This window comes from Sphaeramia orbicularis, chromosome 21 (genome assembly GCF_902148855.1).
Source record: "Sphaeramia orbicularis chromosome 21, fSphaOr1.1, whole genome shotgun sequence".
Lineage (NCBI taxonomy): Eukaryota > Metazoa > Chordata > Actinopteri > Kurtiformes > Apogonidae > Sphaeramia > Sphaeramia orbicularis.
The window spans coordinates 11311096-11335592 of NC_043977.1; the positions used below are offsets into that span (position 1 = coordinate 11311096).

Here is a 24497-nt window from a genome sequence, read left to right on the forward strand (position 1 = left end):
AACCAGGACCAAGCATCAAGTGGAAGACACTTCAGGATGCTTCAGGACCCAGGGGTGTCAAACATGTGGCCCGCGGGCCAAAACCAGCCACTCAAGATATTAACAGCCAATGGTGTCGAACTAAAACTGGTTTTAGTTCAGGTTCTGCATGCAGACGAATATGATCCAAAGTAAAATAATAACATAATAACCTATAATGAATAACTCCACATTTTCTTCTTGGTTTAATGTGAAAAAAAAACTATATAACACTCTACCCATAAATAATGACAACTCCAAATTATTACCTCCGCCAAGGAGGTTATGTTTTTGCTGGCATTGGTTTGTTTGTTTGTCTGTCTGTCTGTCTGTGTGCAAAATAACTCAAAAAATTATGGATGGATTTGGATGAAAATTTCAGGAAATGTTGATACTGGCACAAGGAACAAATGATTACATTTTGGTGGTGATTGGCGCGGGGGGCTTGGCGGAGGTCTTTGCTCTCCGAGTACTTTTCTAGTTCTCTTTGTTTTAGTGCAAAAAATAAATTATGAAAATATTTACATTAACAAACTATCCTTTCACAATAAAATGTGAATAACTTGAACAAATACGAAAATGAAATGCCTAAAGAAAATTCAGTGTAATTTGACCAATATTCTGCCTGTTATTAAATTTTTTGTGTATAAATGATAAACTGAGGCAGAATATTGATAAAATTGCACTTATTTTTTTAAATATATTTGTTTTTTTTCCAGGTTATTCACATCTTTGGATAGTTTGTAAATGTAAATATTTTCATAATGTAATATTATTTTTTTGTCCTAAAACAGAGATACACTATCATTATCTATATGTTATTCTGTTTTGATATGACTTGAGATCAAATTGGTCTGAATGTGGAACCTGAAGGTAAATGAGTTTGACATCCCTGTTTTAGGAGGAGATTCCTCCTGTTAAAGCTGATGCTCTGAATCTCATCCAGTCAGTTTAATACACAAACCAAAAACAACCAGGTATGAACCAGAAACTATACAGAACAAAAACTGAAGTGAAAGGGAAACTTCAGCCATACATTTATGACACTTAAATTTAATATTACAATCATAAACTTACATGAAAAACATGAAATAATAAAGACATGACCATTTAAATGAAAAAACTCAATCTCTGAGTTTTAAGGGGAGAAAAAGAAGATCTCACACAAGATTTTTTTTTTTTTTTTTTTTTATGAAAGTCTTGAATAATCTGTCCTGTTCAGGTGGTGAAAGGATGACAGCGAGTAAAACTGCAAAACTAAAACTTGATTTTCTCATAGATTAAAAAAAAATATATGATGCCTTCATTAAACAGATAAGTTCATTAAACAGATGAATTCATTAATCAGATGATTTGTTAATAAGATGAATTAATTAAACCGATGAATTTATTAATCAGATGATTTCCTTCATCAGATTAATTCATTAAACACATTAATTCATTAATCATTAGAAATCATTAAGATGAACTCATTAAACAGATGAATTTGTTAAACACATGAATTTGTTAATCATATGAATTCGTTAAACAGCTGAATTCTTTAAACAGCTGAAGTCATTAATTAGATGAATCCATTAATCATTTGAATTCCTTAAACAGTTGAATTCATTAATCATATGAATTTGTTAATCAAATGAATTTATTAAATCATATGAATTCATTAAACAGATGAATTCATTAATCATTTGAATTCCTTAAACAGATGAATTCATTAATCAGATGAATTCATGAATCATATAATTCATTAATCATATGAATTCATTAAACAGATGAATTCATTAATCAGATGAATTCTTTAATCAGATTAATTCCTTAAACAGATGAATTCAACAACAAGATGAATTGTACTTGATGCTCGTTCTGGTAAAATGAAGCCTGATTAATGGATGTGGGAACAAATGGTTAATTATGGGCTGATGACATTATGGGATGGTTTCTAGTCTACGTTCCACAGGTTATTCTGGTTATTCTCTGCCTCTTCTTACCTCGCCACCAGAATCAGGCTTTGGGATAGAAACTTTAGAAACTGTAAACTGTGGAAGTGGAGATGGACCAGGACCAGAGTCCACATGGGAGGAGGTTTTCTGAATGTGGATCTGAAGTGACCGACACAGACCACAGCAGTGTTACAACCATCGCACAAAAAAAGCCAAAGTCATTTCAGTGTCTAAGAATCAGGTTATCAAGGTCTGTCCTCTGAGGTTCTTCAATGACGGGGCTGGAACCCAAACACCGTAAACAAATGAGAACCCACTTCAAAGTGAGGAAATTGGTTTCAGTTCTATTTGGAAGTTTTGTCCAATTCAGGTCAAATTCATGTCAGTCATGGATGGAGGGTCAATGAAACTAACAAGATAAACTGTAAAGTCAAAGTTTAAAAACCTTTTAGATTAGAAAATACACTCAGTTTTTCTAATCTCTCATTCTGATTCTCAAAATGTGAATAATCTGAACAAATATGAACCATATGAAATGTCTTAATATTCATCAGTGTAACTGTACCAATTTTCTGCCTGTTTTGTATATTTGTAGATGCACTGTGATCTGTAAAATATAATGTACATGTGGAAATGATAAACTGAGGCAGAATATGGTTAAAAGTTGCACTTCTGCAATTTTTCTTATTGAATTTCAGGTCCTCTATATTATTCACATTTTTTAAGGATAGTATTTAAACATTTACAAAATGTAATTGTTCTTTTTCCCTGTTAATATTTTGATGGTCTGATTCACTTTAGATCATACTGGTCTCAATGTAGAACCTGAACTAACATGACTTCAACATCACTGGTATAAGTTTTATTTTGTCCTGTGAATCTTTAACTTTTATGTTTGTAAATATGACAGTTTTTCTAATAAATATGTGACTGTAATGTGGAAGTGAATGAATGGATCCGGTTTCCATGGATACCCAGCCCCGTCTGTTGACTGAATATCCTGGTTTAAATGGTTTTTGATTATCTTTGATTGTTTTGATGCATTTGCTGTTGGTCCTGTCTGACCTGTCTGTTCATCTGCAGAAGCCTTTCACTGGTTTCACTGGTTTCACTGGTTTTCAACTCCTGAGCAGTGGTTATGATCTGTACTCCAGCCTGCGACCCGCCTCCAAATGACCTTAACTCCACCTCCTGCTCTTTGGCTCCGCCCCCTTCAACATGCACCACTGGCCCTCGGACCCGTGCCAGGTCAACGGCAGCCACCACCGTGGCCACCGCCTCGGCTTTAACCACGCCTCCCCCGGCCTGGAGACACAACGAGCAGCAGATAAAACACCGACAAAACCAACAAAACAGGAAACCTGTAGGACTTTTATCAAACGGAACGACAACAGGGTCAAGAATACACAAAAAAATCTGCCAAAATGTATGACACTTATCAGTTCAATTATGTGTCATAACTCCATAATAAAGACATTTACATTAGTGTTTGACAGCCTGGGCCTTAAACTAAGTAATAAAAATTACATGTTATGCACAAATGTGAAAGTTAATTAAAATTTTTAAAAATACTTCTCTTCTGTTTTGTTATTTATATTTATTTTTTACACATTTTGTATTGACTTTTTTTATTTTGACCCTCCTGTGATTCCGTACTTGGTCCACAGATAGTTGTGAACCATTTTCTTTGAACATTAAAGATACAGATAAATAATGAACAAATGAAAATCTGTAAAAAAAAAAAAATAAATAGGTCCCAGGTCTGTTTCTCTTTCCTGAATCTCAAACCATTTTGTGCTGAAAATAAAAGCATCATCAGGATGAAAATGTTCAAACACTAAAGCAGCGAAAAAAGAGCAACGGTAAAAAAGAGCAAAGTGTAAAGTTGAAGAAAAGTGACAAGAACCACATCCTGGTGAAGAAAACAAGGTGCAAATTCACTCAAAGTGACAAAGCTCTACCTCAGACTGACGGTCACCATGACGATACAACTGGTTGTCATGGAAACCAGGGGAGACATCTGTGCTGTGAAACATCAGACATTCTGCAGTGGAACCGAGGTTCAACATATTTGGACCTAAAGTGGTGTCAGTGTCTGGGGGTTCTGGGCTGGAGTCCCCGCTTTCATCCTGGTCATGGTGGTTCTGGTCGGGTTCGGACCCACATGATTCTGACTCCATTTCAACAGTTTGAAGCTGATGATAAAACCAGAGGGATTTAATTGGGAGTTTTCTGAAGACGTGATTGGTCGAATGGAAGGAAAACAACATGTTGACATGAAAATGAAAAAAGATGAAAGTTCTTCTCTGAAGGTTAAAACACCAAACTGACCCAATTCATGGTTTTGGCCTAAATAAGGTTCAGAATCAGGGTCAGTACTAACATCTCCATCCAGTCAATCTAGATCGGAGTCCCTCAGGGCTCTGTTTTAGAGCCTCTTACGTATGTTTTTAGTTTTGTTTTTCACTTCGGGAAACATGGACATTTCTATTTAGTTTCAATTTGAAATTTTTGCTTCACCACAGTCAACTGGAGACTAAGTGTTTGTTCTAACTAAACACTGCTGCTCAGTTCTGTTAGCGTCACACATTCACTTCCATTTTCCACTCACAGCAGAATCACAAACATCAGCATCACAATTAAAATAACATTTATAAGATTCAGCTCCATACTACTCAAGTCAAACACATGAACATAAAGGAGCTCAGGTCAGTTTAACCTCATTATTAGAGAACAATCCAGCATTTGAACCAGTAAAAACCACGTTGGATGGAGACTGAGATAAACCGCACACAAAAGAACTGATGACTCAGGTTAGCTGTCATGACAGAACCTCTGTAATGACTGTTATGTTCTCATCCCGGGTTCTCGTCCTGGGTTCTCGTCCTGGGTTCTCATCCTGGTGCCTGCACCCAGGCCTGAGCCCCGTCTGTTCCCATGGCAACGTGCCTACACGTATCCTCATCAGAGTGATGCTGCTGAATGTTAGTTCATAACATGTAAAAAAACACAGATAGATACAGAGACACAGACAAGACATGTCCAAACCCAGAGCAGTATGTGGACGATGAGGACGACATTTACAGGATGATCTAGTAGAACACTGAGAACAATAATAATCCCTTGAGTCTGAAACTTTAAGAAAAAGAGCTGCATTTGTTTTAGATGGTGACATAATGACCTCTAGTGTTTCTAGTGTTGAACACATGAACCTACATCAGTTTGGTCCTGATTAAAGCGTCCGTGCTGCTGTTCTGTCAAACTGCTCTGTGGACTCTGACCACTAGAGGACCCCCCTCCACCATCCCTGACCCAAGACTCACCTCTCTGACCCCGCTGACCTCCACAGGACTGGGTACATCACCCCGTTTCCACGGCGGTGGGACATCGGCACCGGCAGCGCTTGGCCTGAAAACAACAGAACCAATGTCAGGAGCAGAAACTGAAACTGACGTGGTGTGTTGGTGAAGCTTAAAGCTGCGTATGAATTTCGTCACCAATTTTTCATCAAACCTGTAAAACCCGAGTCATAGCCTAAGTATCACAAATCCATAAGTCTTTCCATGATTATGCACCTGAATCTCTTCCCTCCCTCCCTCCCTCCGCGTCCCATAATGCACGTTTTGACAATTTTCCGAAAATACCGGGTGACCTATTGGCCCTGTTTGTAAACAAATAGATTGTTTATGGTGGCGTACATTTTGAAATTGTTCACCGTGAGGAAAGAGATTCAGGTGCGTAATCACGGAAAGACTTATGGATTCATGATTTGATGAAAAATTGGTGACGAAAGTCATACGAAGCTTTAAGTGGTGTTGGTAAAGCTGAAGCTGATGTGGTGTGTGTGTAAAGCTGATGCCGAAGTGGTGTTAATGAAGCTGAAGTGGTGTTGGTGAAGTTGAACCGGTGTGTCAGTGTGAATGGAATGAACAAAAATGGACGCGGATCCGCACCTGGATGTAGGCGTGGGCGCTTTCACATGTCGGACCGGTGACGGTGACTGCTGCCGCGGTCCGCTGACTTTGACGGCTAGAGAAGACTGAGTTGGGGATTTGGACGTGGGTTTGGGAGGAACTCTGGGCGGAGTCTTATGAGCCAAAAGATGGGAAGCCTCCACTCCTGCCACCTGCATCTCCATATGAAAAGTGGCTTCCATCTTCTGAAGAAGACGAACAAACGTCGATTCAGGTGAAGCCACATTAGAGAGTTTAAGACATGAAGGTGTGAATGTGCAATGTTTGTACCTTCTCCACTTTGGTCTGTCGGATAGTCTTTGTTTTCTTGGCAGGTATGGGCTCCACACCTGAAAACAACACCATTTATTTAATGACAGACCTCGAAGGCAGCAGAAATCACTGAAACTAAAACATCATCTATTGGTGGATGTACTGAAGAGCAGTTTCTGAAACAGATTACATCAGGACCATCACAAAAACAAAGACACAAAAAATGACTAAACCTCTCCTGCTGTTGACAAATCTATGAAAATTTTAAATATGTTACGAGGTTATAAAGTTAAAGTAAATGAGTAAATGACTTCTCTCAGAATATATTTAATGTTTGTCATAAATGTTTCTTAAATTGATGCTCATTTTAAGTGTTTTTTTCTCCATATGTTTTTATCTATACTGACTCTAACCAGGAAGTGTATTTAAGGACCCCACCCTCAATCAGTACAAATAAACACTGAGTGAACTTAAAGCTGTGTATGACTATTGTCACCAATTTTTTATCAAATCTGTAAAACCTGAGTCATTGCGTAAGTATCACAAATCCATGTCTTTCCGTGATTACACACCTGAATCTCTTCTCTCACGATGAACAATTTTGAAGTGTACTCCACCATAAACAATCCATTTGTTTACAAACACAGCCAGTAGGTCACTCGGGCCTTTTTGGAAATTTGTCGCGACATGCATTGTGGGAAGCGGAGTTCCACGCACCTGCTTTCGCTTGGTTAACATGTTTGTTGTTGCTGCTACTGCAGCTGCGTGGAGTTCCGCTTCTCACAGTGCACTTTGCGACAAATTGAGTGAGTGACCTACCGGCTCTGTTTGTAAACACATGGAGTGTTTATGGTAGAATACACTTAGAAATTGTGCACCGTAAGGGAAGAGATTCAGGTGCATAATCATGGAAAGACTTAGGATTCCTGACACTTAGGCTATGACTCGGGTTTTGCAGATTTGATGAAAAATTGGTGGGGAAAGTCATAGGCAGCTTTAAGGTCAGTCCACACCAAGAACTTAAACGTGCTGGAGACTTTCGTGACCAATTTTTCATCAAATCTGTAAAACCTCAGTCATATCCTAAGTATGACGAATCTGGAAGTCTTTCTGTGATTACTCACCTGAATCTTTTGCATTACGGTGAACAATTTCGATGTGCCATCCACTATAAACAAACTGTGCGTTTACATTCAGAGCCAGTAGGTAACTCGGGCATCTTCAGAATTTTGTCATGACATGCATTGTAGGAAACGCCAGTTCACGCCGCTGTCTGACAGCAGTAGCTGCTACAGACGACGCAAAAACAGCAGGAGCTCCCTTCCTTCTATGCATATTCCTCCAGCCATTTCAGCGTTGTGTTTCCTCCATATAATATCATATGCCTTCACTTCCCACAATGCATGTAGCGACAAAATTCCGAAGATGCCCCAGTTACCTCCTGACTCTGTTTGTAAACACGCAGGTTTGTTTATGGTGGATGGCACGTCGAAATTGGTCACCTTAATGCAAGAGATTCAGGTGAGTAATCACAGAAAGACTTACAGATTCGTGATACTTAGGATATGACTGAGGTTTTACAGATTTGATGAAAAACTGGTCACAAAAGTCTCCTGCACCTTTAAACTACAACCATGAAGTCAAACTAAACTGAAGCGACGCCAACAGAGGGCAACGTCGAGTCATGAAAATATCTGAATTTACAGGACGTCATGTCAAAACGTCATGCCACTGATTTAACACACTGACTTATCTGACTCTCATTAATACCATGAATAAGAATAACAAAACAGTTGTGTCACTGAGTTGTTAAGGTCAGAAGTCGTGTGCAGACCTGCATTGACATCCGTCCTCAGATATCGAACACTAGTGTCCAGCTGTCAGAGTCTGTCCAGACCCTGAGACAAGGCTCCAGTTCAGTTCTACTTGAACAGACTGAGCCATTATGTTTCTAAGTCAATACACCTTCAACATTCATCGGACAACACTGACCATGGTCCAAGTGTTATTGTTACTGTTTATGACATTGACTGGACTCATGATTTAATCTTCATGGAGTTTCTATGTCGTCAGGGAATAAAAAGTGTTGAAGGCAAAGCATTAGTCAGTCTGTCAGGCATCGACTGATGTGAAACACTGAACATGTCAGACATCTTTCAAACACAGGATGCCTTCAGTGTTCGTTCATGCAGTGCATCCCTGACGCCTCCTAGTACAGACTGATGCAGAACGTGAACCAGCTCCTGACTGACCAGACATCAATGAGTCCTGAAATGAGTCCTGAGTGTCCAGAGCTGGACACAAGGTCAGATTTATCAGGACGGACGTTGATGCAGGTCTGAACAGAGCAGAGTCTGGTTCAGACTCCCTTATGGATTATATTCAACATCATACATCGTTTTTTGTTGAAAAAAAAAAAAGCAGCAGTTTGTGTTGAAATCATTTAGCACATATTTTGCACAAGGCAAAAAGTCCACTGTGTTTCCATTGGGCTACACTTATTTTTTTATTGTATGTGACCGTAGTTATTAGGAAAGGTTTGTGGATGACGATAAAAACGTCTACGCCTCCAAAACCTTATGGAATCTGGGCTCTGATAGCAGCAGCCCCCTCTGTCTACACAACCAGTTATCATTAGAATTATTGGTGTGGATGGCCTCTGATCAAGCCTCACCCTGAACCAGCAGCTCGGCGGTGGACGTGGCCCGACCGCTGCTGTTGGTGGCGGTGACAGAATACGTCCCAGAATCCTCTGGGAAGGCCTCGGCGATCAGTAGACTGTACAGGTCTCCCTCCTGCAGGATCCTGAAGTCGGCCGAGCTCTGGATCTCAGCTCCCTCCCGGTAAAACTTGACCACAGGTGTGGGGATGCCCGTCACTTGGACATCCAGCCTTACCTGGCTGCCCTGCCTCACAGTGGAGCTCTGCAATCTCTGGATGAAGGTAGGGGGCGCCGTCTCCGCTGGAACCACACATATGACCCGTTAAACATGTAACTTAGAGGGATCAACCCAGTAAAATCAAAGCGGTGGATCCATTAAAGCTCAAAGGGATCAACCCGTTCAACAATAATGGACGGGTACAGGTCAGAGATCTGCCCATTAAACCTCATGGGATCAACCCAATAAAACCTGTTCAATGAGAATCGACCCATTAAGGCTCAGAGGGAAAAGTGGTTAAAGCTCAGAGAGATCAACCCATTAAACTAAATGTGAGGCTCAAAGTGATCCACAAGTTAAGCATGAATTGACTTGTTAAACGAGACTCAACCCGTTCAACGGCAATCAAGCTGTTAAATGAGAGTCGACCTGTTCAAAGAGAACCAAACCCTTAAACGAGAATCGACCCATTCGATGACAATAAAACTGTTAAACAAGAGTCGACCTGTTCAAAGAGAACCAAACCCTTAAACAAGAATCGACCTGTTCGATGACAATAAAACTGTTCGAGAGTCGACCCGTTCAAAGAGAATCAAACCCTTAAACGAGAATCAACCTATTCGGTGACAATAAAACTGTTAAATGAGAGTTGACCTGTTCAACGTCAATGAAACCGTTCAACGAGAGTCAATGACAATCAAGTCAAGTTCAATGACAATCAAACTGTTAAATGAGTCAACCTGTTCAATGAGAATCCAACCATTAAACGAGAATTGACCCATTAAGAACTGATGGACCAAATGAATACAGGTGGTATAAGAATAATTTCCAAGCCTCTACACATAAAACCATAATGATCTTTATCAGGTTCTTTGACTCTGGTCTGATTGAATTCAGACCAAACCAGTAGAACCATCCACAAACAGCCATGGAAATCATTACTGGACAAATGTGAAGAATCAGCGAAAATCAGTCAAAAGACTTGTGACATGTTAATGTTCTACAAATGAAATGAACTGTATTTAAATGAATGACAAGAACATTTCAATAATTTCATGCTGAGGTTTTATTACTCATAGATCATGATTTGTTCTCACCTGTACCAGTTCTACCCGCGTTCTCACCTGTAGAACTTTGTTCTACATACGTTCTCACCTATATAACTCCGTTCTACCTGTATTCTCACCTACATAACTTTGTTTTACATGCGTTCTCACCTGTATAATTTCATTCTACCTGTATTCTAACCTGTATAACTTCGTTCTACCTGTATTCTCACCTGTATGACTTCGTTCTACCTGTATTCTCACCTGTATAACTTCATTCTATCTGTATTCTCACCTGTATGACTTTGTTCTACCTGTATTCTCACCTGCATGACTTCGTTCTACCTGCATTCTCACCTGTATGACTTCGTTCTACCTGTATTCTCACCTGTATATCTTCGTTCTACTTGCGTTCTCACCTGCATACTTTCATTATACCTGTGTTCTCACCTGTGACCAGCAGTTCGGCGGTGCTGGTGGCCTGTCCGGCTCCGTTGGTAGCTCTGACTGAATAGCGTCCGCTGTGGGCAGCGCTCACAGCGGGGATCCTCAAAACAGCGCGGCCATCGCTGAATGAGATCTGAACGCCGGGCAGAGCAGCAGCGGAAAGAACCTGGCCATCACGAAACCAGCTCACCTCAGGAACTGGAGAACCTGGAGGGGACAACACCAGAAGTCTTTAAGATGTTTACTGATAAATGTGGAACCAATCAGTGAGCGTTGTCTTTTCTTACCACTAACTTGAGCCTGGAACGTCGCGGCACTACCCTCCAGTGCCACGACGTTCTGCAGCGGCTGCGTGAATGTCGGTGCTTGTGTTGACATGTTGGTCGGCACCCTGCAACACAAAAACACACGTCAAACACACATCACATAGTATTACAGACACGGTCCACAATGGATGACATCAGATAGCTTAGCATAACGATGGCAAACACCCTGCCAACCTCCCAGGATCAGATCACCTGAACAGAATGGGATGAATTCACCACTGGGGAACAACCAATGAGATCCATCCATCACACCTGAGGTCATTTACAGGGAGTCTGAAGATGGGAACTTTACATTAGATTTATGTTAAACTTAACACTAGTTTTATTTTAGATTTCACATTAGTTTTATTTTACCCTTCACATTAGTTATATGTTACTTTACATTAGTTTTAGACTTAACATTAGTTTTATTTTAGACTTTACATTAGATTTATTTTTTATGTTAGACTTATATTAGTCAGGGCTCGTGACTGCGACTGAATTACGGTCGCATGCGCCTGAGAATTTCGGTAGTGCGACTGTTTTTGAGATTACGATCGCACGGTGCGCCAATAAAAAAATGAGCGAAAATTAATACGTGCGCCTAGAATAATGGCTGCAGAAGTAACTCGTCAGCTGAAAATAAACAAGCTCCACGCCCCGCTGACTGAAGCGGAAAATCTAGTCCCCGCCCCCTCGCGTGCGAAGGCGGCATAAACAAAGGGATCAAATAACTCCACCGACGTTTGAAACAATCTCCTGACTTCAGGCGTGGTGTAGACCACAGTGACTAAGGGTACGTTTACACGGCAACACTCCGCAAAGATTTCTCCTTTGCGTTGTAAAATCATTCCGCGTTAAGACGCCGCCGCTATGATAACGATCTGCGTTAACATGAGTCCGCGAGGACGGCTGAATACGCTGTAGTGGCCATGCCAGACCAGTAGCTGGCGATGTAGAGCTGTAGTGAAACAGTGGTGGTAAAACAGGCGCCTGCGCACAAACAATTTCCGGTTTAGACAGCCTTTAAATGAGGAGGAGGAGGAGAAGAAGAAGAAGAAGAAGAAGAAGAGGAGGAGGCGGACAACACTATTTACAAACAACAATGGCGAGTGGTCGTACAAAGACGCAGGACTTCTTTGTCTGGACAGACGAGCTGAGCACAGTTAGCAGCACGTATGTTGTTCTGAAACCGGCCATTGTTGTTGTGGTTGTTCCTTCTTTTTCTGCACCTTTATTGTGTCATAGAGGCTGGCAAACCAGCTTGGAGGCGCATTACCGCCACCAACTGGCCCGGAGTGGGTTAACTGGCGGTTCTTGGCTGCGCGCGCATGCGGTGACGTCATATTTTACCCCGGAACGCTCCGACTCGCGTTAACACAGAGCTGGAATGCGGAGCGTATCGATAACGTTCCACCCTGGACCCTGGTATCAAAAGTTTCCGGATTCAGGCACTCTAGGCACCGTTTCCATGTTAACAGAAGGCTAATCCGCGATGAAATCTTCCCGGAGTCGACTGAAGCCGACGCCGTGTAAACGGCCCCTAAGGGCCTTTAGGCCATGAAATAAAAAAGTTGGTTGTTGCAAATAATGGTGTGATTCGTCTTTCTTCTCCAAGAACCAACTAAAGTATATACCACACATTGACAATTGTTTTGCACCTGTGTCAATGTAAGCTTTTTCTTTCATACTCTATTCAAATACTTTATTCTAGGTTGTTAACATTGCTTAAATACATATAGGAATATTACTTGGTATGGCCAAGAGTTTTGCTTGTTCTCCAAATTTTTTATTTAATAGTGGTGCGCCTAGATTTTAGCCTGTGCTCCTAACTTTTTAGGGTTAGGAGCACAGTGCTCCTAGGTCAAAAAGTTAATTTTGAGCCCTGTATTAGTTTTATTTTAGACTTTTACAGTTTACATTAGTTTTATTTTAGACTTTACATTAGTTTTATGTTAGACTTATATTAGTTTTATTTTAGACTTTTACACTTCACATTAGTTTTGGACTTAACATTAGTTTTAATTCACACTTTACATTAGTTTTACACTTTTGTTTCATTTTAGACTTAACATTAGTTTTAAACTTTAAATTCATTTTAGACTTCAAATTTGTTTTATTTTAGAATTTGCATTACTTTTATTTTAGACTTTACATTAGTTTTAAACTTTGGTCTTATTTTAGACTTTACGATAGTTTTATTTTAGATTTTAAATTAGTTGAAGATTTCAAATTAGTTTTAGTTTAGACTTCCGAGGTCATTTAGAGGAAATGTGAAGACAGCCCTCATGAACCCAGAAGGAGACTCAAGCCAAATGAAAAAGGGTCTGTGACTTAGTCCATTTACTGTTCTTCACTTTGTAGTATTTATGAGGTTTTATTGATAGTTTTGATGGTCTTGGTCCATTTTCTTATTCATTTAAATGATCCATTGCAGTTCTTTATTCATCATTTACTTGTTCATTTTGCACATGGATCTCTCAGTTTTCTAAATAGCATCTTATATTTCCAGCTCCGATAGTGACAGATCAACACAAACACACAATTACACAGTAAAAGTGTCATGAGCATCTAAAAGATAAACCCAGCGTCAAAACTAACACTGAAAATGGACGACACGGTCCTCAGTGATCTAATCTAATCTAATATGATCTAATCTGATCTAATTTAATTGATCAGATCACTTTATATCTTTATGTTCATCCTGATCAATAGAAAACTGCATGTGAAAAACTGTCAAATGACAGTGATTTAGATTTTACATTAGCTTTAAATTTTACATTAGTTTTAGGTTAGATTTTACATTAGTTTTAGACTTGCCATTAGTTTTACTTCAGACTTGTCATTTGTTGTATTTCAGACTTGTCATTAGTTTTAGTTTAGATGTTATTTTAGACTGGTTGCAGACTCTGGTCATTTGTTTTCCAGTTTTCCAGATTCTCACTCTGATCTTTCTGCTTTAACTACTCAAGGCTGAAATGTGCTGAGTGTCTCCACATGGTTTCAGTTTCCGACAGCTGAGAACAGCCAGCAGCTATAAATACACAAAAGGGGTGGGGTTATAAATGCCAGGGGCGGAGTTAAAAAATGTCAGGGGGTGGGGCTTGTCAGGGACCAGATGATGGTGATGGACAGTGGCACGTGTAGAGAAGCAGAACAAACTCTGCAGGTTTGACTGATCGTCTGTAAACTGAGTTTCTAATAAAGCGTCTCCTGATCAATCACCTCATCAATAACTGATCAGTTTAGAGGGTCATGTGACCTCAGGCTAATCTCTGGTCTCCAGTTTTCAGGTTCTAAATTTATCTGGGCAGCTTTTTATTTTAGTCTGCAGCTGCTCAGAGCCTCCAACAGTGACTTTCCCTTTAACCCTTTAACGTCCTGTCAGCTGTCGATCAGACACCGATTAAAGACGTTCAGTCCAAGAACAAACCAGACAAACATCTGTTATTACAGTAAAAACACACAACATACTGGAAGAACAATGACATTGACAGAAATATTCAACAAAACCAAAATAAAAACAGGAAAAACAAAAACTAAAGGAAAGTTCCACCAAGAACAGAATAAACCCAAAAAATACATCAAAACTCAACATGACAATTAAACTGTTAAAAAACAAACAAAGAAAAATAACAACTGACTGACATTTAAAAACTAAACTCAGCTTGAAGTAACAGACACTAAGAACAAAACGAACCAGGAAACATAAAAACCTCAGCTCCAAGTTAAGTGGTCTCATGTGGTCTGATGGTTTATCATGGTCTCAAGTAGTCTAATGGTTTATCGTGGTCTCATGTGGTCTGATGTGCTCTGGTGGTTCATTGTGGTTTGATGTGGTCTGGTGGTTCACTGTGGTCTGAGGTGCTGACCAGACCAGTTCATCTTCAGGAACCATGTGAGGATGTGAAAGGGTCAAAGGTCAAAGGATCAACAACTGGTTTGAGTTTGAGTCTGATCCATTAGTTTGATCAGTATTTCTCATCGGTTCAGTGACTGAACAGTTGACTTCACAGATTTAATGACTGATGGTTTGATGGTTAATTGATCTTTTTATCATTGAATAATCTGACAATAATCTGATCGGTCTAATTGATCAGGTGATTATCAGGTTTGTCCCAGCGGAAGTTATTGTTTATTGGGGATCTCCATTAGCTTCCACCATAGTGGTTTCTAGTCTTCCTGGGGTCCCAGTTACAAAGACATCAAAATATTAATACATAATTCGCAATAAATACAGTGACAATGCAGTAGCAATAAATAATACATTGAATGATTCCATCAGTATTTAACGACAGTATTAAACCCTAACACCGACACAGAAAACCAGCCAATAAACTGATGAAGAGAACCAGTAAAAGACTACATTTACACTACACATTCAACTACAACTAAGTTGGGTAGTTTTTCATCTGCTTAATATGACTAAAATCTGGCATATTTTAACACAGACTGATGCAGAAAAATTAATCCATGCATTAATTACATCCAGACTAGACTGTTGTAATTCAGTTGTCTCAGACTGTCCCAAAAAGTTCATCCAGAATGCTGCTGCCCATGTACTGACTAGAACCAGTATCAGAGACCATATTTGTCCTGTGTTGACTTCTGGCACCCTGTAAAAGCCAGGATAGACTTTAAAATACACCTCCTCACTTACAAAGCCCTTAATGTCCAGACACCTACTTATCTGAAAGACCTTTAAGTTCCATACAAACCATCTAGAGCACTACACTGTCAACATGCAGGCGTACTGGTGGAACTCCTCTCTGCTCCTCTTCCTGTCTGACCTCCTCTCTGCTCCTCTTCCCGTCTGTCCTCCTCTCGTCTGACCGCTTCACTCCTCTTCCTCCTCTCTGCTCCTCCTCTGGTCTGTCCTCCTCTCTACTCCTCCTCCTGTCTGTCCTCTTCTCTGCTCCTCCTCCTTCCTTACCTCCTCTCTTCCCCTCCTTCTGCCTGACCCCTGCCTCCATCACCATTATTCATTTATCCATATAGGTGTGATAGTGTTTATAATATAGTTACATAGATGGTAGAGGTTTCTATTATTGGTACTGACAGCTGCAGTAGTAGTATATTGTACTTGGAATAGTTTTTAACAGTTATAGTTCAGTTTTCAGTGCATCCACTCATTGTCCCCCAGTTCCTCCCTCCCCCAATCTCTCTCTCTAGGAAATATTCTAACATCAGTGACATATTTAAGAAATCTAAGAACATTAAAACAAAGATAAGGCATTTAAAATATATATATATATATATATATATATATATATATATATATATATATATATATATATATATATATATATATATATATATATACACACACACACACACACACTAGTGCTGTCAAACGATTACAATTTTTACTAAGATTAATCACAGGGTTGCTGTGGATTCATTTTGATTAATCATGATTAAATATCATTTATTTTTAATCTATAGTAATCCCATTTAATTTTGCATGAGCAAACATATTCAAGAAAGAAGGGAATATATATGCACTTAAGGTGTTTATTAAACACCTTCAACAGTTTCAACAAAACAACTTTAAACAACTTAAAAACTTTTAATTTATTTTTTTACGCAAACATTTATCCACATTAATGTGGCCCTGTTACTCCTCTTTCAACCAGCTACTAAGACAAATGAACTTATTGACATTGTCCAAGAGGAGAGCTGACAGTTTCTTATTTAGAATGTTGCCTGCAACTGAGAACAGTCTCTCACATGGAACAGTGGATGCAGGAGGGGCGAGATATGTGGTATTTTAAGCTGGAAGTGCTTTGGTGAAAAGAAAACTCCTTCCTGCAGCGTGTGCATAATACTTTATGTTGGTCAACTGTGCCATCCTGTTTTTTTGTTTTTACTCAGATTTCCCATCCAGAGGGTCAATGTGCTGTTTAGTGTCTTCCATCTTTATGGGTTGGTTCTGCTGCCTGTCACTACTGGATCAACTGCTCATTTGCGCATGTGCGATGGTAACTCAAAACTGCCCGAAATGTGTTGGCAGAGATGTTTAGTCATTCTGCGTTGCGTTTAATTGCATTAAAATTTTAATCAGATTCATCATGATGATGGATTAATCCACATTGAGGTGTTAAGTTTGACAGTCCTAATATATACAGTGCATATATATGTATATATATATATATATATATATATATATATATATATATATATATACACACACACACACACACATAGACTTATGGTCATATCTCTCTCTCTCTCTCTGGTCTGGTTTAGACCAGCTCTAAATGTAAAGTGTCATTAAATAACTTTGTTATGATATGACGCTACATTAAAAAAATTTGATTGATATTCAAATACAACAAACTGGACATTCAACTATAATTATACTGGACATTCAACTTCAATTAAACAGTAAGACTGAAACATACAGTAAAGCATCTTTGATTGTCCAAAAAAGCACTATATAAGTGTGATGTATTATTATTATTATTATTATTATTATTATTATTATTAAAATACTGGAAAAATACCCACTGAGTACAGTACAACACAGAAGAGTAAAGTAATGAAAACAGAACAACCTCATCTAAACTTAATAAAACTGAACATTAATACTACAGTAATACTACAACACCACTGAAACACTAATACTGCAGTAATATGACAAGAGTACTACATTACCAGTGATATTAAATTACAGTGATGCATCACATTAATCACAAACAATCCAGACATTTTCCTTTGTCATGTGATCAAACACTTTAATGGTGTTTTTTCTCATCTATTAATTAGGGATTAATCAACAAATGAAAACAACTGTCAGTTTGACCTCTGTGTGATTCACTGTCATCTTTTAATTAAAAATCAAATTAAACCAAATACAACCTCACAACAGCAGTAGTACCACAGTGGTACTAACAATACTACAGTACTAGGGTGTGGACGTCTTCATCATCAGTGAATGTTTCTCTGAGCTTCAGCCTCAACAGAACGTGAACATCTGAAACATGTTCACTCACATCAGTTCAACAGTTCTCCATGACTCTGCTGTGGTTCTACCAGGTCTCAGACCGGGACAGTATACACCTCATTAGGCCTGGCTTTGTCCCTGGGTCAGTGATTGCAACGCCTGGACAGCTGCTCTGGTCCCACTGTCAGCTGATCTGGGCTCTGGGTGTTACGTTTCTAACATGGTTTGTGACTTTTACCACCTTTACGTTCAGTAGAACTGTTAGAGCTGAACAGACACAGCAGCTGCACGAGTTTGGACAATTTAAACACTTCATTACATGTGGGATTACAATGTGGGATTGAAAATGAAAACGAAAATGAAAAGGCCCAAAAAAAATCTATTTGAACCACTACTGAAAAACAACGTTTCACAAGAAAAACACTGGTCATCATGTTCACTTAGTTTGTTAACATTTGTTAATTCTGATGATTATTGTTACTGTGGTCATTTTGCTGATGACCACAGGAGGCACTAGAACCTTAAAACAGTTGAAATGACAGCGATGGATAAACAAAACCACGGATCCCACATCAGCCTGGATCTAATATTATCAACCAATAAACACTATGTACTGCTTAGTCTGAATGTGTGTTCACATTTCTTTAAAATTTTAATTAAATACAGTTAATAATTAAATCAATTATACAAAGGATGGTAGATTTAAAATCTGGGATGAATTTATTAGCTGTTTTATTTAATTAAAGTCTATTTTCATTGTTTTCAGTTGAAATGTACATTGTAAATACGACCACATTTAGATGTTTCATCGTCACTGTTGACCTTCTACAGGTGTAATTTCAGTCTATTCTCTCCATTTCCAGACTTCAGCTGCTGAAGAGGCTGAACTTCCAGCAGTAGAAGGTCAAAGGTCAGCATGTTTGGTGTGTCCTGGCTGCTCAGGTTGGTAGAACTCTAACCCGGACTCTTTGTCCCTCATTTGGCTCATTCAGACCTGGTCGCCTTAGTGACAGATATGGCAGTGGCTGAAAATACACCTTGCCCCCCTACCCCCACCCAACCCCATCCCCTCCCCTCGCCTCCAGGCTGGGAGGGTTTGATTGACAGTCACATGTGTCACATATCTGGAGGTGTAGCTGATAGCTCCTCTGCTGATTCCCTTAAAAAGCCATGGTGGGCCCAGCTGACAGGCCGTTCTCATTCTATCAGCGGCTATTCTTGGCCTTTCTCAGATCACACGGCTGCACGCGGCCTCCGACCACAAAAAACACACAAAAACACACAAACGCAACCCAAAGGCAACACAAACACCACCCCGACTGGGACCCACTACACCCGGGTTGGTGTAACCCTGCAGCACTGGCTTGGGTCCAGATGTACTCACTTGTTCTGGTGCCTTAGACTGATGGGACAGAGCCCCGGACTCAATGGGAAACAGACTCCTTATCCAGACAGTTTTCCACAAAAATCCAGGTGAGAACAGTCAAGCCTCCAAATATCCCCAAAAACAAAACTACACAGAGATGGGCTGCCGTGTAGTTTTGCTTTCCCTCCTCGCAGTCCCTCCACCCGAGGCGAGGCTGGGAATGCTCCAACTGCTCAGGAGGGCCCAGACGGGGCTGAGGGCTTTTATAGCAGGGGGGATGACCAGCATCACGGCCCAACTCTGGCCCCCCATTGGCTGAAAAATCCAGAGGGGGGCATGATGGGACACGGCAGCCATGCCTGACGCTGTCATTGGGTCAGAGCAGAGCAGCTCTAACCCTGACCCTAACCCTAACCCTGACCAGGACACTGATCTGAACCAGGGACCATGATTTCAAAGCCACTGGAAGAAACAAAGAGCCCACCCAACAGCAACATCCACAAACACTACTGAAACTCTATCCATCACAGTCCATCTTACATCTACTGTATAATAATCTACTGACTAAACTCTCACCATCACAGTCCATATTACATTTATTATATAACAATCTACTTATTAAACATTGACCATCACAGTCCATGTTACATCTACTGTATAATACTCCACTGGTTAAATTCTGACCATCACAGTCCTAACAAGTGGTGCCCAGAGCCTTCAATATGAACAGAGTTGCGAGACTTCCATAGACTCCTGTTGTAAAAAATGGCAGATGGCATATGGACCTACTTCCAGGTTATGGAGGGACCAGTAGTTCCTAAGTAATAATAGTAGTTTTTATATATTTATTCTTCTTTTAACTGTATTTATTGTCTTTTATGCCTTTTAAATTCTTATATGTTTACACTTCATTTTTGCACTGTGGGTGGAAGTACCACACCACTTTCATTGTTTGCTTTTTGCACAATGACAATAAAGGCTATTCTGTTTTTTTTGTTTTTTTTTTTAAATTGAGTGTAACAGCATTGGAACACATTCAGCTGATCTGTTGCGGCTGATCTAGCAATTCCAGCGCTAAGTTAATAAGATATCTTCATCTTTCAAATTTTCGAGTGTATTTCTTGTATTAGTGGACATTTATGTTGTAAATTCTGTTTTCTTTGGTATGTGTTAGCGAATGTATAAATTTATATCTTAAACAACTGTTGTGTTCGATTTTCAGCTGTAGCCCTATAGTTTGCTAGCTTGACTTGACCAGCTTTTGAGATTTAACGACTATAACCACAAATTATGGAGTTTTTAAGATAAGGTGACATTAGTATAAATTTTGTAATCAACTCAACTGAGTCAGGGGCCAGAGCAGGCAGAGAAATAAACTAGCATGTCCATCTTATCCTTCAAATCTAAGCTCTCCTCCTCCCCTCTCCAGTAAGCCCCACCAATGCCCGCTATGCTATCCGCTGGTTAATGCCTTATTGTGTTTGTTATCTGGAGAGCAGAGCTTGGCAGACCCACAGTATTCACAGCGAACCACTGTTTTCTGCTTGTACCACAGTCCTATAATAGTAAAACTTATAAATGGTAAATTGTCTGTCTCTGCAGAATGAAACAACTTGTAAAGTTAGCACCTCTCACTTAAGTAGCCTACACAAGCTAACACCAACCTTCCCCCCCAAAATTTAAGTTTTCAAAGTAATAAATGCACTCCTTTCAGTGGTCAACCCCACTTCTCAAAAGTATAACACACACAATACATACAGTAATGACACAGCGGTTGTGTGTGATTTATTTTGATATTTACCATGCTCACTGCTGTTTCTCCCATTGAATAACATGATAGCGCTTGGTTTGTTTGGAACAATTATGGTTTACATGAATCATGTGATCACTGGAGTGGCGACATCAAAGTGTGTCATAACTCTGTTTATAGGGCTCTGGTGGTGCCGGGCACAACAAACCCTGCCTCTCGCACATATTTCGCCCTTTATAAGTGAATGGGAAGATTTTTAAAAATCATAAAGAATTTTTACTTTGACCTTCCTTTCCCAAAATGTGATGACATCTACTCTGGGTCACTGGCAATCTATAAACCCAATTCGGCAAGAATTGAACCAATAGTTTTGCTGTTTAAGTGTTATCAAACAAAATAACAAACAAACAAAACCAAAAACAATACCCCTCCCCTTTCAGGGGGCGGGGTAATTACATCTACAACATAATAATCTATTAATTAAACTGTCACCATCACAGCCCATATTACATCTACTGTATAATAAACTATTGATTAAAATCTGATTTAGATTCATATTACTGAACATGCCAGCATTGTATATTCAAAAACAATGGAATTTATGTTTCGCGTTAAAAGTAAACACCTTCCTTTTTGTATTCAGAAAATTTTTAAGTTAAGAGAAGGACATTATAATTTAAGAGGGATGTTTGTGTTTGAAAAATGTAAAGTAAGAACCAATGTTAAATATCACAGTGTTTCAGTTATTGGTGTCAAGCTATGGAACGAACTGAAGGATGAAGTGAAATTGTGTAGCTCACTGTTGAGTTTCAAAAAGAATTTAATTGGTCAAATTATGAAGGGCTATGAAAGTAATATGATTACAAAATAACTTATTACACTGAATGTAGTATAATTTAAGTATTTATCTGCTGCAACTTAAGGTGTGGACATGGACTAAGGATGTAAATAGGAGAAGCAGAAATAAGCCTCCGGCTTCAGCTTCTTCCTTTTTCAGTTACAAAATGTGTTAATTTTATGTTTGTTTGTGTTTTTTTTTTTTTTAATATGTAGGTGTTTTTGTTTTGTTGTTTTTTTTTTTATATGTATGTGTTTTGTATTTTGCATTTAACTGAAATAAACATTCATTCATTCACTCATTCATTCATTCATTCATTCAAACAAAATCTAAACGCAGCATTGGTCAGCCTGGATGCAGAAAAGGCCCTCGCCAGGTTCATTTGGCCTTTTCTTTTTAAAGTGCTAGAAAGAATGGGCTTTAATGACCAATTCATTAGGTGTATACAGACCCCCTATAGCGACCCATCTGCTAGGATAAAGATCAATGGACAACTTACGGACAGTTTTAAACTCTATAGAGGCACACGACAGGGGTGATGCCTGAGTCCCTCACTCTTTGAAGTGCTTATTAAGCCATTAGCTCAAGAAATCAGACAATATAAAGAACTGAAAGGAATTAATTTGGCTAAAGAGGATCATATAATTGGATTATTTGCAGACGATGTTATCGCCTTCCTCCAGAACCCAAACTCAACACTTCCTTAACTTATGACAGTTTTGGATCATTTTGGAAGAATGTCGGGTTACAAACTGAATATTTTGAAAACACAGATACTGGGTATAAATTATACTCCAAGCAAAACTATCAGGCATAAATACAAATTGAAGTGGGACACAAAACAATAAAATACTTGGGGATACTAATCACTCAAGACTTGAACAGACTGTATGAGATAAATTACAAGGTAATAAATAATAGGATACATAGGGATATAACAAAATGGTCAACATTAATACTAGATCTGAGCTCAAGGATAGAGGTAGTGAAGATGAATCTATTGCCTAGACTATTCTATATTTTTTAATCACTTCCGGTCCGAATCCCTGATTCTAAGTTTGTGATGTGGGATAAATTGGTGTCCAGATTTATTTGGGCTGGGACAAAACCAAGGGTGAAACTTAAAACACTCCAGTTGGAAAAGTTAGGAGGTCTATCTTTGCCCAATTTGAAACAGTATTAATATGCAGCCCAAATGAGGTGTATTGTAAATTGGTGTTCCCCCGACTATCAAGACAAATGGAAACATACTGAGTTAAATTTAGACATTTCACAACCTCAGGCTTGTCTACAGGGTAAAGAACACGCAGAATATAAGGGAGATAATGTCATTATAAAAGAACAATTGAAAATATGGAATGAGATTATTAAGAAATATAATTTGGAAAATGATAGTGAGTGTGATGGTTTGAGTACGAAAACTGAACCCAGATGCAAGACCCAGAGACAGACGTAAAAGTTTACAGTGTTTATTAAACACTAAGTTAACTGACAAATCTCTGATAGTGTTAATAAACAGAATCTTGAAGACACAGAGTCCTGGGTTCGTCACGGGGTTCGTAAAGAGGACCAGAGACGGAGCCACACAGTCCAGACCGGTAAAATACGTCGGGAATCTGACTAGGGGAGAGCAGAGGGAAGTCAGTAACAGAACCAGGTCATACACGAGAAGGTAGATGGAAAAGCAACAGGACATAGGGAACAGGCTAGCTCACGTACCGGTAAAACAGGTGGGTAGGTCAAACACACGTTGATTTGTTGGAGGCAGAGGCACAGACAAGGGTTAGGCAAGAAGGCTGGAGTCAGAGAAGGCAATCCGGGTCAAAAACAAGCAGGCAGGCAGGCAGGCAGGCAGGATCCAAAAACGCTGGTAAGTATCACACGGTGGCAAATACGAACTGGCACAGGACAAGGGGAAACACAGGGCTTAAATACACAAGAGGGAGGAAAGACAATGAGACACAGGTGTAACAAATCAGGGCGGGGAAAGGTAATCACACAGGTGGGACAAATTAGAGACAGGAAGCAAAGACACAAGACATGACACACAAGGAGAACTTAACAAAATAAAACAGGAAATGACAGACAAGACAGACAAGACAAGACCAGACTAACATCTGGGAGTAGATTGACAGTAAGCTCCTGGTATGGCCTTCCCAGTCAGATAAATTTGCCCCTGCTAAATCTGATAATAGATTTCTGAGGTGGAGAGAGAAGAGAATAACAGCCATTTGTACACTCATTGAGGGGAAAACCTTTAAATCATTTGAAAAAATAAAAAAACAACATAATTTGGAGGACAAGGATCAGTACAGATATTTACAGGTAAAACATTTTTTTGACAGGGAGATTAAGAGTAACTTATCAGAGGTCAGCGAACTGATTAAGGTCTTTACAGGAGCTTACAAACACACACCCACTAAGATCGTGTCTAAATTACATTAGGGTCTGCCAAAATGTAATGGTTTGAATTCATTTTACATTAAATCGAAATGGGAATCAGAATTGAATATTACTCCGTCTGAAAGTGAGTGGCATTCTATGTGTAAAACACAGCAAACATCCACCAGCTCTAAAGGTTGGCGAGAATTTGGCTGGAAAAACCTCATTCGCTTTTTTATTACACCAAATATTAAAAGCAAACAATTAGGAAAACAGCAGAAATGCTGGAGAGGATGCAGTCACATGAATGCCAACCACTCACATGTCTTCTGGACATGTGTAAAAATGCAAATGTTT

At 39.3% G+C, this 24497-nt stretch overlaps 1 protein-coding gene across 1 annotated transcript in view; it reads right to left on the minus strand.

Annotated features, from left to right (window-relative positions):
- The window catches only part of LOC115412832 (titin-like), a 59486-nt gene extending 40169 nt beyond the window's left edge, over nt 1-19317 (minus strand). The window contains 9 exon segments of the mRNA XM_030125489.1: nt 2004-2114; nt 3105-3260; nt 5279-5363; nt 5909-6114; nt 6200-6250; nt 8839-9143; nt 10557-10760; nt 10841-10944; nt 19189-19317. Of these exon segments, the coding sequence (XP_029981349.1) occupies nt 2004-2114; nt 3105-3260; nt 5279-5363; nt 5909-6114; nt 6200-6250; nt 8839-9143; nt 10557-10760; nt 10841-10931 (1209 nt within the window). The 5' untranslated portion in view covers nt 10932-10944; nt 19189-19317.
- Between the last annotated feature and the right edge of the window lie 5180 nt (nt 19318-24497).